Genomic DNA, 16341 nt, shown 5'->3' with positions numbered 1-16341 from the left:
GCTCCCTCCTCGAATCCCTCATATCCACTCAAACATATTTTCCTCTCAAACTACATGATCGATATGGATCAAATATGGTTAGTGTAGCAGCATAGCAAACCTGTTGTGCATTTTGTGATACAAGCACCAAATTTGGCACAAATGTACATTAATATGTTGCGAACATTTTCAGATATTGGGCCACTTGAAATTCTCTCTTTATGTCCGCCATATTGGATTTCAAAATGGCCGCCACTTGAAATCTACATTTGCTATTATCTCTGGACGTAATGCAGCTATTGACTTGATTCTGGTATCTAAATGTATGTTTTTGGGGGCAAGGAATCCAATGGTACCAATTTCAACTTAATATTATCTATCACAGTCTGTTATATAATTTTATTTGGAAATTATCTAGGCAAATATTGGATTCAACACAATACTTTGAAAGAATGTCTTAGTTCTGTAAATGTCTTAGGTATAATACTGACATGCTTCATGGTCTAGTATTTGAGGCTAGGTGTACTGGTATCTGAGGCTAGGTATATACCGGTACTGAAGATACGTGTACATAAACAGTGTCATGTTAACAAGTTCAGCATTGCCACAAGTACATGTATGTTGTTGACTCATCGTCATGTGCAGTCCCCTTCACACACACAGAGGGCTGTGCACTGAAGGGCAGCCTTTTTGCACTTGCAGCGCCTCACACACCCTTTCTTGCACTTGCAAGAAACCAGCTCAATGCAGCTGTGAGCTGCCTCAGTTAGCCTGGTCCAGTAAGGTGTGTACTGTCCTTCTCCAGTCCTTGACCAACCCCAGTTGGTTGGTGGAGGGAGCTCTGGTGCTGGCAGCAGTATCTGACCCCACACATGTCCACCTTGATACACTGCCCTCTTGACATGTTGTCCTCTTGACATAGAACTTCAGTATCTGAGCTGTGGCAATTGCTGCAGGGTTAGTGTCTGCCATCTGTTCCTTGATGCTGGGTCCCTCTAGGATCATACTGACTAGGGCAAGCAGCAACGGTGGCACAGATTCTTCGTGACATACTTCAGGGAATCCTGTGAAGGGCTTGGCTTCTCCAAACATGTGACGGCGAACAATCTGTGCAGCATGGGCAAGATGGACTGCATCACTATCACTGTCCAGCTCGCAGGCTTTGGCAAGAGCAGCACCGACATCTTCTTCAAATGCCATCAGGATGTCTCTCCCCTTGGTGTGTGCCCGCATGTCAGGAAACTGAGCCAACAGTCTCTGTTTCAGTCGTGTGGAGTGGACTCTCGTGTCGAGCTGGACTCCTAGCTGTTCCATTCTGGACTGATAGAGCTGGACAAGGTCAGCCAATCTGAATACTGGTGCCGTCTCCTCATCTTGTCTGGTTTCTTCAATGTAGAGGACGAGTTCAGCGAAGACAACTGCCGACATTGCTCGCTCTTGTTTTGTGTCCTGTGATCCTGTTGACTGGGCCTTTCTTGTGCGATTGTAAAGTCCTATCAAGCACCGTGGGTGATACTGGGCGTCCAACGCTATCATGTCCCCACCACTGAGACGGCCCAGCAGTTCTGTATCACCAAGAAGGGTTGCACAGGCACGCACCCGTTTGTCCATTTGGAATGTTGCAGCTTTCCGAAGACTGTCAGCCCCAGCAGGTTGTTCACAGAAGAAACAATTTTCTGGGACCTTCTTCTCTGTACTCGATGAGCGTGAATGTAACCTGGTGCGTTTGCATGCAGCTTGTTCCTCATCGCTCTCACATTATTTCTTGAGTGCTCTCTTTTGTGCTCTCTGCAGTTTGGTGTTGTTGTACTGGAGCCTGCATGTCTGATGATATTTTGCACCGTGTGCAACCATCGCAGCTTCAATGCCATGACCACCATCGAGTCTTTCCAGGTGAAATGATCCTGGAAGCTCTCCAAGTTCACTGAATTTGACCAAGTTCTCTGCGAGTGAACTGTACCCACTCCCAATGTCTTTTCTCTTTGATTGGTCAGGTTTGGTCAGTGTCTCCGTCTTGTCCTCTTGACATATAAGGCATAACTTCCAGTCAGTTGTGGTGAGGTGCTGTGATGTTGATGGTGAAGTTCGCTCAACATCAGCTAGTCTGAAGCTCTTGGACATGGTGGAACTGTCTTCTGAATCTGCAACGATACAATGATATAATGTTAACATTTTGTTATATATATAATAGAGGGGTTTCCTCCGCCATACTAATGGAGAGGAGGATAATTCCTCTATATCGTAGAGCATTTAGCTTGGCACACTTAGGGAATTAGTTTTGTGAGATTATGCCGGAATTAAATTTTCACCCATACCGGAGGCAAGAAGAGAAATAAAATCACATGAGATTCTTTAGTTAAAAAATATTCCCAAATTTATTGAATATTTACAAAACATTTGAATTCATAAATTCTTACAATATTTACACAGCCAAGATTTAAATATAAATCAGTCTAAACTCTTATTAGGTTGGACAGTACATTTTCCAGACATACCCCGTTCTGTTAATTACAGCCTTCGTGTTAAATTCAGAACATGTCAAAACTGTCAGTGTGGAATACACACTTCACTCAAAATACTACTTTATATAAAACATTTCTAATTTAAAGCCTTATAGTAAGAATTTCAGATAAACCCCAAAAAAGTAAGACCAGGTTGGCTATTAGACAACCTGCCTCTGTCGTGCCCACCAGACAAGTGGTTTTAGCCAGCACACATGTGTATCGGGTAAGCTTGTGCTGAGTACATCATACCTGAACAACTCAGTGAGGCAGAACACAGCAGTGCACACCAGGGTGACCCCTTCAGTGCATAAACCAATTAACCTGTCCACTGCAGGGCATATAGAAATGAAGTTATTTTCTGCATATAATAATAATATAAGTTCAGTTCTATATAACAATTTCTGTTATCACCACTACCACTACAACTACCACTACTACAAGCTTTGTCTGGAATTTTGTGGACTAACAGACAAACAGACATACAGACAAGCTGGGATCAAAACATTACCTCCTTCCACCATTGAGTGTAGAGGTAAACATCATGGAAATTATATCATGCCCTAGATTTAATTCATGCTTACCCGTGTATTTGCTTCACTGGTTCACAAGGTCTTTTGCATACATGTAATTCAGACTCTCGTCTTCATTGCTGACCACACAATGTTGTCTAGCTGAGCCCAGATTGTATGTAATTAACTCATTTATGTGGAGCCACAAGGTGATTTAAACACAGCCACACACAAAGAACACAGTTGATGTGGGTCAACACACATGCAGCCTCTCTACTCTTTTATTTGGGTCAGGGCTGTGATTAAAGACATGTAGTGGAGTCATGTTTGTAAACATTGTTAAAGACATGCTACAGTGCATTGTTAAGGAAACAAGACAGATGGAAGCCTATACAAGAAATTTCTGTACTCTAGAAACACAAAAGATGGCTTAAAGGGTCTAGGAAAAGGGGATTATGCATGTTTGGTATTTATTGACAATATGAATGTAATGTTACATAAAATATGCATATGAAAAACACAAATGAATGGGTCACTTTGTTTCCTAATGGGATATGAATTTATATTTTAGACTGCCAGTATATATGAGCTTGTCTGAGTTGTTACTAGTGATTTAGTATAGTTTTTTTATTTATTTATATTTACAGAACTAAGACATTCTTTTCAAAGTATTGTGTTGAATCCAATATTTGCCTAGATAATTTCCAAATAAAATTATATAACAGACTGTGATAGATAATATTAAGTTGAAATTGGTACCATTGGATTCCTTGCCCCCAAAAACATACATTTAGATACCAGAATCAACTCAATAGCTGCATTACGTCCAGAGATAATAGCAAATGTAGATTTCAAGTGGCGGCCATTTTGAAATCCAATATGGCGGACATAAAGAGAGAATTTCAAGTGGCCCAATATCTGAAAATGTTCGCAACATATTAATGTACATTTGTGCCAAATTTGGTGCTTGTATCACAAAATGCACAATTCTTTTGAATATTTGGGCTAAGCCGCCCCACTAGGTACGATACATCAGAACATTAAGATCTCATGGGATTGCGCTCCCCATCCGGATATGCCCCCTTTAAGAGGCTGAAAAGGGGGGTTGGGGGGAAGGGGGGGGGGAGGGGGCGGGGTTCACCTCAAATTCAGGTAATTTAATTTAAAATCTTCTCAGAAACCCTGGGCAAATAGCCGTCAATTGAAGGGATCCTTCAAATCGATCTCTTTTCCAATCTGACAAATTGCCAAAATTTAGGAAATTGCACTTTCAATGATATTACTGACTTTTTAGCCGCGTCGCAGACGCTGCTAATAGAGTGCCCTCTGCTGTTGTTGTTGTTCTTCTTGTTCTTCTTCTTGTTCTTGTTCTTGTTCTTGCAGAGAAGACAAAACCTCAAAGCTCCACCCATTCTGGGACCCATAGCTCCACCCATTGTGGGAGAGGCTTCATATAAACAAATATCCACCATTTTATTAACTCGCATAGCTTTGAGGCCTGTTTTGTAGGCCCGTGGTGTCTTCCTCTCTCACACAGTTTTATTTCAAATAAAATTCGATATATCATTTCATTTTTCACAGTCGCTAACATAGTTTTAGACTCGGTTGAAAAAAAACGGGAAGAAAATCCGATGAAAGTTGCCCTTTATAGAACTAAATGAATTCTCAAAGGCCTGTAACTTCAAGTCCATTGAGATATATTTTGTTTAAATCGCGGCATGGTCAGTCATACACCGCCCGAAATAACAGACGGGAAAATGCCGAGATATATTAAAAATTCGTCCATTTGATGACAATCGTCACGATGAAATATTTAATTTATACGTCGTCACAATAATGTGGAGAGAGGAGCATAGCTTCGTTCACGTGTCGCCACACACGAGAAATTGCCGAGATATATATTTTTTAAATCGCGGCATGGTCAGTCATACACCGCCTGAAATAACAGACGGGAAAATGCCGAGATATATTAAAAATTCGTCGCCACACACGGGAAATTGCCGAGATATATTTTCACTTTGCACAAAAACAACATCAAGTAATCGAATCAATAGGAATGTCCTGTGCCTATAACATCGACGTTATAGGCACAGCTGCATCTAGGCATTGTGTAACATCGACGCGGCTTTTGTTTTAATTAAAACTTTTTGTACTTGTTTAAGTTAAAGTTCATGAAGGGTTTTTTATTTTTTGTTTATCTACTTATCAAGTCAAGGCTCAGAAACAGAGCAATATTCAGACTGAAATGGACAAATAAGCAATGGAGACGAACCAGGCTGCTATTTGTGAGCTGCTATTGACCTCCTTTTCTCTCTTATGTCTTGTTTTCCGCTTGCGGTTGGCCGCTCCTTGAACCACTCCTTATATTCTTGCTTTAGGCTGTTTTTTTCGGCTCGTATGTCGCCCTTTGAATTAATATAAAATACGACACACTTGTTGATTGCTCTCAGGAGAGAGATCTGCGAGGGTTTCCGCATGTAATAACGGCTTGCTTTCTCACCCCATGCATGTATTTGAAGAAATTTCTCTGTAACAGTCTGAAGGTGTTGCTGGTCCAGTCCGGTACGAGTGACCCCTACAAAGGTGCACCAGATTACCTCTCTTCTACGACATAATAGATTTTGATGAAACTTGCCCACAACCTTCATCACCCGTGATAGTAGCAATGTTTGTTCACTGCATAAAAAAATATAGGTCGAAGGTGGTCTGTGGGTGGTTTGACCCTACCCAAAATAGGTATTTGCTCTCTTATCTGAAACTACAAACACAATTTCAATGAAACTTCATCATAACCTTCATCGCCCATTGTGTACCAAAGTTTGTTCACAACATTTTTAAAAATATCAGGGCCTGAGAGGTCTGTGGGGGGTTTGAGTAACTGTTGTACCTGATTCAGTGAGCTGCAGGACCGGCGGTCCTAATTTTTAATATCTACAATACAAAGGAATCCGTTTGTCTGTCTGTGTGTGTCGCTACTTTACTCTGAGATGACCAAACGGATCTACAATAAACCTTCAGAGGTTCATCAGTGAGTAACGGGGAGTGTTTTTGGCAAAAAAAAAAAAAAAATTTGAATTTTGGGGGAGGATGGAGGCGTGCGGGGGGGTTTCACTCTCTAGTGCCTAAGTCTTTTTCGTTTTATGTCGGGGGGGGGGGGGTAGAGGAATATCTAGATCCAGGTAGGTCTGCATAGGTAGGTGCTCGACTGTCGTGATAGGGAATCTAGCTGTAATAAGTTCTATGTTTAGCCCGGATGGATGTCGGAATATGTTGTATTTTTGTCCCCACCACGAGGGGGCGCCCATGCTAATTAGTACAGGGATTATGGGTAAAATTCCTTTGTTTGTCGTTCCCTCTGTGAGCAATCCAGTGTCCCTTATGGCAACGCACTCCCATAGACACTTAGATAGGCCCTTAGTGCACCACAGTAATTAAATCCCCTTCCTTACAATAAAACAAACTGGAAAGACAAGCAGGCAGCAGCTGCGTAGAACGCCACCATGAACATCGGAGCCAGGAAAGGAAGGTGGAAGGAGCGGCACACTGATTGGCCACCGACCGGTGACACCTTGGCCAATCAGTGCGAATGGCACGAACATTCTGCCAATCAGAGCGGAAGGCGCAAAAGACCAATAAGATGCGACACACGGATTGGTAGAGGGAGAGAGCTGACGTCACAGAACGAGTGACAAAACGACTGGCTCGCGGGCATTTTTGGACTCTCTCGGCGTTGGTCTCTGGAGAACTCTTGGCGCTCGGAACTCTTGGCTGGCTTCTTCTCTGGTTTTCCTTTGTGCTCGCTTCCCTGGGTTCTTCTTGGTTATTGGTGCTTTTGGTGCTCTTGAGGCTTGGTGCTTGGAGCGAGGCTGGTGCCTGTGTGCGAGCGGGGCCTACCTGGCGGCGTGCGCTGGACTAGCGGAGCGCGCGAACGAGGCGGACTGAGGCCTCCTTCCCACCAAGCACGGAGCCGCGTCCGGACGCGAACTTTGGGCCTGGATGACAGAGACAGATAAGACGCATTCACAAATACACAACGAACGTTTTATTTTATTGATTCCTCCTTTGTCCTGTTGTTAAGTCTGGTGTGGGGACGTCCCAACTTAGGATTTAGTTTCTTCCGTCGCATCCATTGTTCTCGGGCTCCGTATAATTAACCTGTTTATTTTTGTACATTTTACCCCGGATTCCCATTTGAGTTCATTTCCTCCAGGATCAGAGCTGCCGTCGGATCGCTACAGGTAAGGGCCCGCCGCTTCTTCCTCTTCCTTCTTCCTCCCGTGCTTGTATAGTAAACTCCGCCATTGATCGTCGCCTCGGAGTTAAAGCCGTTTGGTCATCCGCAAGCCCACGGTATTAACCGAGGGACTCGCGCGACAATAGCTACGTGATAGGTAATATTAAATGATTCCCGGCCCCATTCCTTAATGAGTGCAGGGAAGTGTTTTCGGCTCCCACAAACCAAAAAAAATTGATTTCTTCAAAATTCCAGCAGGATTAGAAGAAAATGTTGTTGTTTTTCTTTAGAAAATGATTAAGGGAGAGGGGTCTTTTCAAATGTGTAGCATTGCAAATTCCATTCCTCCAGTTAACACGTCATTTCGAAATCGATGAGAAATATTATACAAAATTGCAAATTTAACCCTTTGAGTACAGGATTTTTTTTGATAAAAATACTCCCGGTACGGGATTAATTTGGCATTTTTGGTACAGGAATGCAACCATGTACTGACGATCTATTTATAGGTATAGTCGATGACGTGTAGTAACGTCATCTGTACACAAAACTTTTTCGCGGATTGCGGCACTGGACGTCATCCGTACTCAAACGGTTAAATCATCAGATGCTTTCGCTATTCAGCATCAACAAATCACAAACAAAAGAAAGTTGAATATGAAGTTTATTGTTTGGACAATAGGGAGGGATAAAATAATCAACCCCAGACATTTGAAATAGTTTGCTTATTACCAACAAAAACAAAATGAGTTACTCAAAAGGGATAATTTTCATTTGATATAAAGATAAGAGACTTTAACGAATGAGCAATTAAAGCAGAAGCAATCTGCATTTATCTTAAAACAAAGAGATATGTGGTGGTGGCAAGCATAAGCAGTAGTAGTGAGGTACCTTCGTAACAAAAATGCCAAGGATTGTTACACGGCGGACAAAAGCACCATTTTTTCACCAAAGCTTTGCCAATGTGTTACAATCAAAAAGAGGATAAGCTACAAAAAAATCGGATGACAGGAAGTGTACTTTATGACATCATCATGACGTCACAATCTACTACCGAGCTGGTAGAGCAAGTAAATGTAGAAAATGAGGTTGTGAAGCATTGTGATGAGATTCCAAGTCATAAATTTGACATTTTGAGGGTCAGGGAATTGAAGAGTGATGTAATCAATGACATTTAAGCAACCATAAGCTGATTTGCTGTTGCAGTGACGTCACTATATTCTAATTTTGTTGAAAAAAAAGCCAAAGAATCTTTGATTATTGACATAAGTGCTACAATGAAAGTATTTGTCGATATGACTTCTTGTTATTTTCCATATAACTAGATTGTGATCTTTAAACTCTTGCAACCGATCAAATTTAGGCCGACATGTCTTTCTTTGTTGAGTTCATGTTTACACATAATTTTAACACAGGGAAAATATACAGTTATGTGGGTAAAAGTTTTTTTTTTCTTCTAATATTTTATGCGTATGAAACATAGGAACAATATAGTGATAACACAGACTATTTCATTGACTATCCCATCATTTCTTGAAGTCACTGTACAGAGGATGATAATTTTGAATCCTTTTCGGCATACTGCAATGTGTGAATTTAATACTCTGAAAATAAAGGAAATTGGGTATCTTAAGCAGAAGGGACGTTCCTAAGTAAATAATCTGTAAAAAGCTTCATCTATGGTCTTGCGCATTCATAATTATCAGAGGTTTCAGTAAAATGAACGGATTTCCTCGAAGAAATTTTTAAATATCATTCTACATCTCATGTAAAATATACCTTTGCAAGTTTACAAAATTCGACAAAACGTATTAATTTACAACATTGGAACATGTAATTGGTTTGAATATTCCACTTTTTATGCTTATGTGGACTGTTGCTATCTAATTTCAGGTCATCATGGATTGGACTGCTTGCATCATCTGCATGAAAACTACACCAGAAAGACTATGTTGTCCACAGAAAGGATTTAAGTGTAACGCCAGAGAAGTATGTGCTGCATTCCTGGCAAATGTCGAAGAGTTCAGGAAAATAAATGCATTGCCAGTTGATGTGGAATATGGAGCAGTAGGAACAGTCGGAAACTTTTGTGGAAAATAATGCCTCGTGGCATCATTCTTGTCTTCAAAAGTTCAACAACTCGCAACTCAAAAGGCAAGTAATGAAGAAAAGAAAACATGAGGCCGAGGCTCCCGAGATGCGACGGTCAAAGAGGCAGTCGGTGCTTGATGCCAAATGTGTGTGTGTGCATCTTCTGTGAAACAAGGAGTGCCCAAAATTACACAACTTCGAAACATTTGGTGCTGATCAGTCCCTCAGAAAGATGGCAACTGATATGCAGGATGAACAACTTTTATCCAAAACAAGCATTCTGAGTATTGCGCTGCAATACATGTCCCCTACCGGCAGTCTGTCGTCCGGTTTGCACTGTGTGAATTATATAATTACCAACTCATGGTCTGAGGTAACTCGGCTAAAAATTATCCGATTTGCACCAAATAAAGTTTATGAATGGTTGCACAGACCCCTACTTCTCACTAAAAGGGGAAAAAGAATGTAAATCGGAGTTAAAATAAGCCCGCAAGGTCGCTCCGTGGAGCAGCCTGCACGTATTGCACTATGTGTTAATTATATAATTACCAACTCACGGTCTGAGGTAACTCGGCTAAAAATTATCCAATTTGCACCAAATAAAGTTTATGAATGGTTGCACAGACCCCTACTTCTCACTAAAAGTGGAAACAGAATGTAAATTGGAGTTAAAACAAGGAATATTAACAGCTTTGACTTACCGCACTCCAAATTATAGTCCGGAAAACTGTTGGGGAAATTACCAAAGTTCAAAGTGCCATAACTTTGTCAAAAATGATCGAAACGTCGTGAAGTTCGAACTAGATTTGTAACTTATCATGAGGAAACCACGTACCAAGTTTGAAATCATTAGCATTTTGAGTTTAGAAAGAAAGTCCGGAAAACTGTTCTTTGCATGACGGACGGACAGACGGAGGGACGGAGTGCAAACCTATAGTCCCCTCCGGTGTACACCGGGAGGGGACTAATAACAGGGGGTGATTTCATTGCCCTACAAGCCAAATACCACCTTAACTGTTTGACGCAATATAGAAACAGACATCGGGCTCATCGCCGTAAAGGTGTTTCCTCAAACACGGAAAGAGAACGAGCAGATGCCAGAGCGTTTGTGGAGTTGGTGTCTTATGTTGAGTTTGCCATTGAGGATGGGACATACCTCTTCAAGTTATCTGGCCTTCAGGATCTGTATGAACGTCGTCTTCAAAATCTTGGGCAGGATGTCTCAATCAACAAGAGTCGTTTGAAAAGCAGACTTCTTGAACACTTTGCTGACACAGGTGTGCAAGAGGAGACAGATGGCAAGAACATCGTTCTTGTGTTTCCAGAGGGAATGCAACAAATGCTCAAAGATGGTTTGATCGAGCACGACTATGAATCAGAAGCTCTCCTTTTTGCAAAAGTCGCAAAAATATGCCGAGAGAAATATTCAGAGAAACGCACTTCGAGTTTTCTGGCAGTTTCCCCCCGAAGTGCCAGAAAATGCTTCCCAGCCTCACACTCCTTTCATCAATGATCCTGTATGGACCACACCTGAAGAGCGATGTTGATGACACTCAGGCCAGTCAAACAATGGCTCAGTTATACCTGCACAATTCGAAGAAAAGATGCAAGAAAGGGGCCACTCCCAAAAACTGCAGTCTCCAGAGCGAGAGCCTCCACTTCCTGTCTACATTGGATTGAATATTCACACACTGACGAGGAACAGAATAATTGTTGACCAACTTGCTAAACTGGGGTTGAGCATCTCCTACAACCGGGTCCTGCAGCTGGAGAATAAATTGGCATCTGCAATGTGTGACCGGTTCACCGCTGATCAAATTGTGTGCCCATCTATTCTCAGGAATGGACTCTTCACTGTCTGTGCACTGGATAACATTGACCATAATCCCTCGTCCACTACAGCCAAAGGATCTTTTCATGGGAGTGGGCTGCCCTGCACAGAACTTTGCAGTTGCAACTGTCAGAAATAATTTGCTTGCATCGACAGCTCATCACTGACACTAAGCTATCACTGTCACTGTGTTTTTGTGAGGTAATAATGACATAAGACATCGTTATTTTTTTACATCTCAATGGAATCATTGATCACAACAGGGGAGAGGAGCGCGACTATGATGTATATACATATATTTAATTCAATGTTTAATTTTGAACCATCTATCCTTTTATTCAACTGGCAGATGATGTAATGATGACGTCATAAAACGTAATAGCTCAGTCTAAATAAAAAAGTGCGGCTGCGTTAAATTCTGTGACCCAATAACCATAGCCTTATGAACTAAAGACTCTCCATATGTCAGCGTTGACTAACCAATCCAATTTGTGTGTAATATGAGCTTATTTTTAGTTGATGTCATAATGACATCATAAATCTTTTAAAGATAGTCTAAGAACAATATTGGCAACTGCATTGAATTCCTTCACCTCAGAAACATATATTTTAAGGTTAAAATACGCTCCACGGTTTACTCCTAATTAATTAAACGATTTTTAAAATATATAATTGTGTAATAATTAGCTGATGACGTCATAATGACGTCATATATTGCCCTTCCCATTATCCAATTTTTTGTAGCTCACTTTTTTTCTAAAAGGTATACCATGGAGATGCTTTGGTGGAAAAAATGGTACTTTTGTCCACCGTGTAACGATATTTTCACGAAGGTACCTCACCATAGGGCATTGGTCAACCACAAACTTCTACAATCCTCTTTCCTTCATTATTTACCAAACCAGTAGGGATCAGGAGTAGGGACATGAAAGCCTGAGTAGGGATCAGGAATAGGGACATTAAAGCCTGAGTAGGGGTATTGATTATATATACCCAATAAGTAAATCAAATGTACCCAAGCTGATACTAAGACACCGACAAGAATTATTGCGATGAGCAAAATGGGAATGGAAATGACCGTGGCAGCGATGTTCAGAGCTCTGGCTGTCGATGCGTGCTCGGCGGCTCCGACCGGGTCATTCATTTGACGTCTGTCACGGGACTGATGGAACAAGATGGAGTGGAAAGAAAAAAACAATGCATCATGGAAACAAGACGAGCCTCGACTATAGTTCTTACATGAGCCTCGACTTAGTATACAAAAAAATACCAAAAAAATTACAAAAAATAAAAAAGTTTTTAAAAAGTTTCAATCTTTCATGAAAAACAAGCATTAAAAGTTCTACTTATGATCATCCATCACAGCCTTCGTATAAATCTTCCAGCATCCGATCTTGTTTCAGGATCACATCTCACTTCAAGTGAGAGACTTTTATCAATAATAAAATCTATTCAGTAAATATTTGTTTGCACTATTTTGGAAGTTGTGAAGAAATGTTAAGTCATGGAAGAGCCATTGACAGGCAGGTGAACGTGGACAAATGAGGTCGTGAAGTAGCGTTGTATAGATGTCGGAATGCAAAATGAACAAAATGGCTGATCGTTATGTGGAAGAATAAGAGAAACCACCAAAGCAAGTTTTTATTGACTGACAAGGCCAAATGAAACAAGCAAAAGCACAAAGTAAAAGGATGGTCAAACTGATATTTTTTAGTAGAAGTAGAACAGATTTCACAAATGGTGACCAAGAACCCAATAACCACACTGACAGAACTACAGAATTCCTTGGCTGAGAAGTGAGAAGCTGCTGGAAGGACAACAGTCTCTGCAGCTCTTCACAAATCTCGGCTTTATTGGAGAGTGGCCAGACGGAAGCCATTCCTGAGAAAAAGGCACATGACAGCACACCTGGAGTTTGCAAAAAGGTACATGAAAGATTTTGAGAGCACGAGGCAAAATATTCTGTGGTCTGATGAGCCGAAAATTGAACTCTTTGCCCTGAATGCAAAGTGCTACATCTGGCGGAAACTGAGCACAGCTCATCACCCATCTAACGCCATCCCGATAATGAAGCATGGTGGTGGCAGCATCATGCTATGAGGATGCTTTTCAACGGCAGGGACTGAGAGCATCCTTGAGCAGAACCCGCTTGAGCAGAAAGACCTTAGACTGCGGTGAAGATTTACGTTCCAACAGGACAATGACTCCGAGCATGCAGCACAGGACAACTTTGAGGAATACTAAAGTTACTCCACATGATGATAAAATGTCCCCAAGTGATGGAGAACACATGCTCGCCAAGCTGCTTAAATACTCAAGCAAGCACTCCAACAAAAAGTTGATGAGGAACGGCTGGCTTGGAAAGCGATAGAAAGTTGATTGCTTTTGTTGCTTTAAATCGCAAAAATGTTCGGTGGATGATGTTCGGTAGTTCGGTAAAAATGTCCGACACACCAATCCCCACTTCTTTAATACCGGTAGTTTGAAATAGACGCAATCTGGGTCGGTCATGAGGAGCGAATTTTAAAAACAGATGGTTCAAATATTCGGGTTTCCTATAAGTATCGCAGGTTCCAGTACTGGAGAGTAACACCCTCTCCTATGGAGGTATGAATTCAGTTAAAAATTCAGTTTTATTACTCCCGCGATGGAGTAATGCATTCGATCGTGTCCGTCCGTGTGTGTGTGTGTGTGTGTGTGTGTGTGTGTTCGTATGTTCGTATGTTCGTGTGTTTGTGAACAAGATATCTGGAAAAGTTCTGAACGGATTTGGATGAAAGTTGGTGGGATGATTGCCCTTGGGATAAGGAAGAATTGATTAGTTTTTGGTGAAGCTCAGGATATTATTCTGGCTGCAGGAATTTTTTGGGGAAATTTTTTTGGGAAAGAATTTTTCTGTTTTACTGCATTAAAGCTTTTATTCTTATTCCTAAATGATGTTTTTCTCCTCTAATTCCGAGATATATCAAAATAAATTCTCTGACAGTTAGGGCCTACTTTCTTTTTCATTTATTATTTTGGGGAGAGGGGATGTTAAACAAAACGTATTATTCCAACTAAACCCACGGCGGGAGTATGCGCTCTACAGCAGTGTTTCCCTAACTTAAACCCCCACGAACCCCCTGTGGATGTCAGAGGTGTCCACGAACCCCCAACTTTTCGAGACACGATCTGAGTTATTATCATACTATAATACGCATAACAGTGCTTCGTAAAAGATCAAGTTCATTGTGTAATATTGTAATGAAAAAAAACAAGAGATGAACAAATATTTATTCGGAAACTTCAAGATCAGATCACGAATTGTATCACGCATCGATCACCCATCACACACGATGAGACGGATGTTCCTGTTTTTCCTCTACGAGGCGTTTGATCCTCGGAGCTGTCTTGGAGAGGGTCACCCTCATGTCGGGGCCGACGTCAAGGCGTGCCCGCAGCTTTGTTTTCATGACGACCAACGCGGAGAACCTGGCTTCGCAGAGGTAGGTCGTGACGAAAGGCAGTGTCATTCGGAGCGCTTTCGCCGCTAGATTGGGGAAGGCCTCGTAGTTGCTTGCCCAAAACTCCAAGGGACTGGCGACAGTGGAGAACTGCATCTTCAGGCGGCCAGAGGCCTTCAGCTCAATCAGATCATCCTTGAGCTCGTTGTCGTCGTCGATGTCGTCAATTAGAATCGTGAAAGGATCCTGTATCCACGGATCGACCGACAGATTCGGAAAGTATCCATCAAAACTGTCAGACAGAGACTTCAGATGACCCTTGATATCGACGACAAGCATGGAGCAGAAATCATTCTGAGCGTCGTCATCCGTGAGGATTTGAGCGAGCTCCGGGAAGTTGACGAATGACCGCTTCTCCATGCGGTTGCTCCAAAGCCGCAGCTTTTCTCGAAGCGAGTTGATCTGTTCCGCTGCTTCGACGATCGTGAGGCTGCTCCCTTGACGTGGTATGTTGAGAGCATTAAGGTGCCCAAAAATGTCGCTGATGTACGCAAGCCTCGCGACGAAGACAGGGTCGCCGAAGTAGTCCGCCGAGTCGTTGCCTTTCTCACGCAGGAAAATTTCAATCTCCTGACGCAGCTGGAGGACGCGGTTCAGAATTTGGCCCCGGGATAGCCAACGCACCTCGGTGTAGTACAGAAGATGAGCATATGCAGCACCGATGTCTTCACAGAAGACCTGGAAGAGGCGGTGGTTGAGAGCCCGAGTGCGGATGAAGTTCACTGCTGTGACAACGATAGCCATTACATCACCGAGCTCCTTGGGGAGCGTCTTGGTCGCAAGGGCGTGGCGATGGAGCACACAGTGTGTCACGATGACGTCGGGGCACTTGTCTTTCACCAGCGCAACGAACCCGGATCGCTTTCCCATCATCGCCGGGGCCCCATCCGTACACAACGATCAGAGCTTCGTCCACTCGATGCCGTTTTCTTCCATGAAATGGTTCACGATATTCATAATGTCCACCGATTTGGTTGTTGTTTTGAGAGAACAGAACAGGAACTCTTCCTTCACAGCAAATCCCGCCAAGTAGCGTGCAAAAACCAGCAATTGACTGCAGCTCGCTACGTCGGTGGATTCGTCGAGTTGCAAGCTGAAACGGCAGCGCGATTCCCAGAGTTCTTGTGTGACCTGAGCCACAATATCCTTTGACATGTCTTCAATTCTGCGCTTGATGGTGTTGTTGCACAGGGGAACACTCTTGAGTTTCTTGGCCTCCTCGGGTCCGCAAACCAAGTTCGCCATCACCACGGCGCAGGGCTTTACAAGCGTTTCGCCAATCGTATGAGCCTTTTTGTCTTTTGCAATGAGGAGCGCTACTTCGTAGGAGGCTTCAAGGATAGGCTTCGTCGACGATTGGAACCCGTGCCGAGTCAAGCTACCCTTCACCATGAAGCGAGCTTTCTTGCTTCGGAACACGTCTTCAGAGTCATTCTGATGAGTCGGATGGGTGCTGGCGAGGTGGGCTTTTAGCTTCGATGGCTTCATCGACGCCTCCGCCAGCACTTTGTAACACAGAACGCATTGCGGACGTTCAGTCCCATCCTTCTCCACAAACTTCATGAACCCCCACTTGATGTACGAATCATCGTATTTGCGCTTCTTAGACATCATGGATTGTGGTCTGAAATTGTGAAAAAAAAATACAAAAATATGATGTTGATATAAATTATATGATATATCAGATTTT

General features: G+C 42.5%; 2 protein-coding genes across 2 annotated transcripts in view; both read right to left on the bottom strand.

The window, feature by feature from the left end:
* The window catches only part of LOC137427735 (zinc finger BED domain-containing protein 5-like), a 196192-nt gene that overhangs the window by 56482 nt on the left and 123369 nt on the right, over window positions 1–16341 (bottom strand). The window lies entirely within an intron of this gene.
* Window positions 7880–16341, bottom strand: part of LOC137427722 (uncharacterized) — a 162220-nt gene continuing 153758 nt past the window's right edge. Inside the window, exon 4 of the mRNA XM_078777847.1 lies at window positions 7880–12310. Coding sequence (XP_078633973.1) covers window positions 12038–12310 — 273 coding nt within the window. The 3' untranslated portion in view covers window positions 7880–12037. The remainder of the gene's footprint in view (window positions 12311–16341) is intronic.

This window comes from Myxine glutinosa, chromosome 5 (genome assembly GCF_964187855.1).
Source record: "Myxine glutinosa chromosome 5, kmMyxGlut1.1, whole genome shotgun sequence".
NCBI classification, from domain to species: domain Eukaryota; kingdom Metazoa; phylum Chordata; class Myxini; order Myxiniformes; family Myxinidae; genus Myxine; species Myxine glutinosa.
The sequence above is the reverse complement of the archived record's forward strand: the minus strand, read 5'-3'. Positions and strand labels throughout refer to the sequence as shown.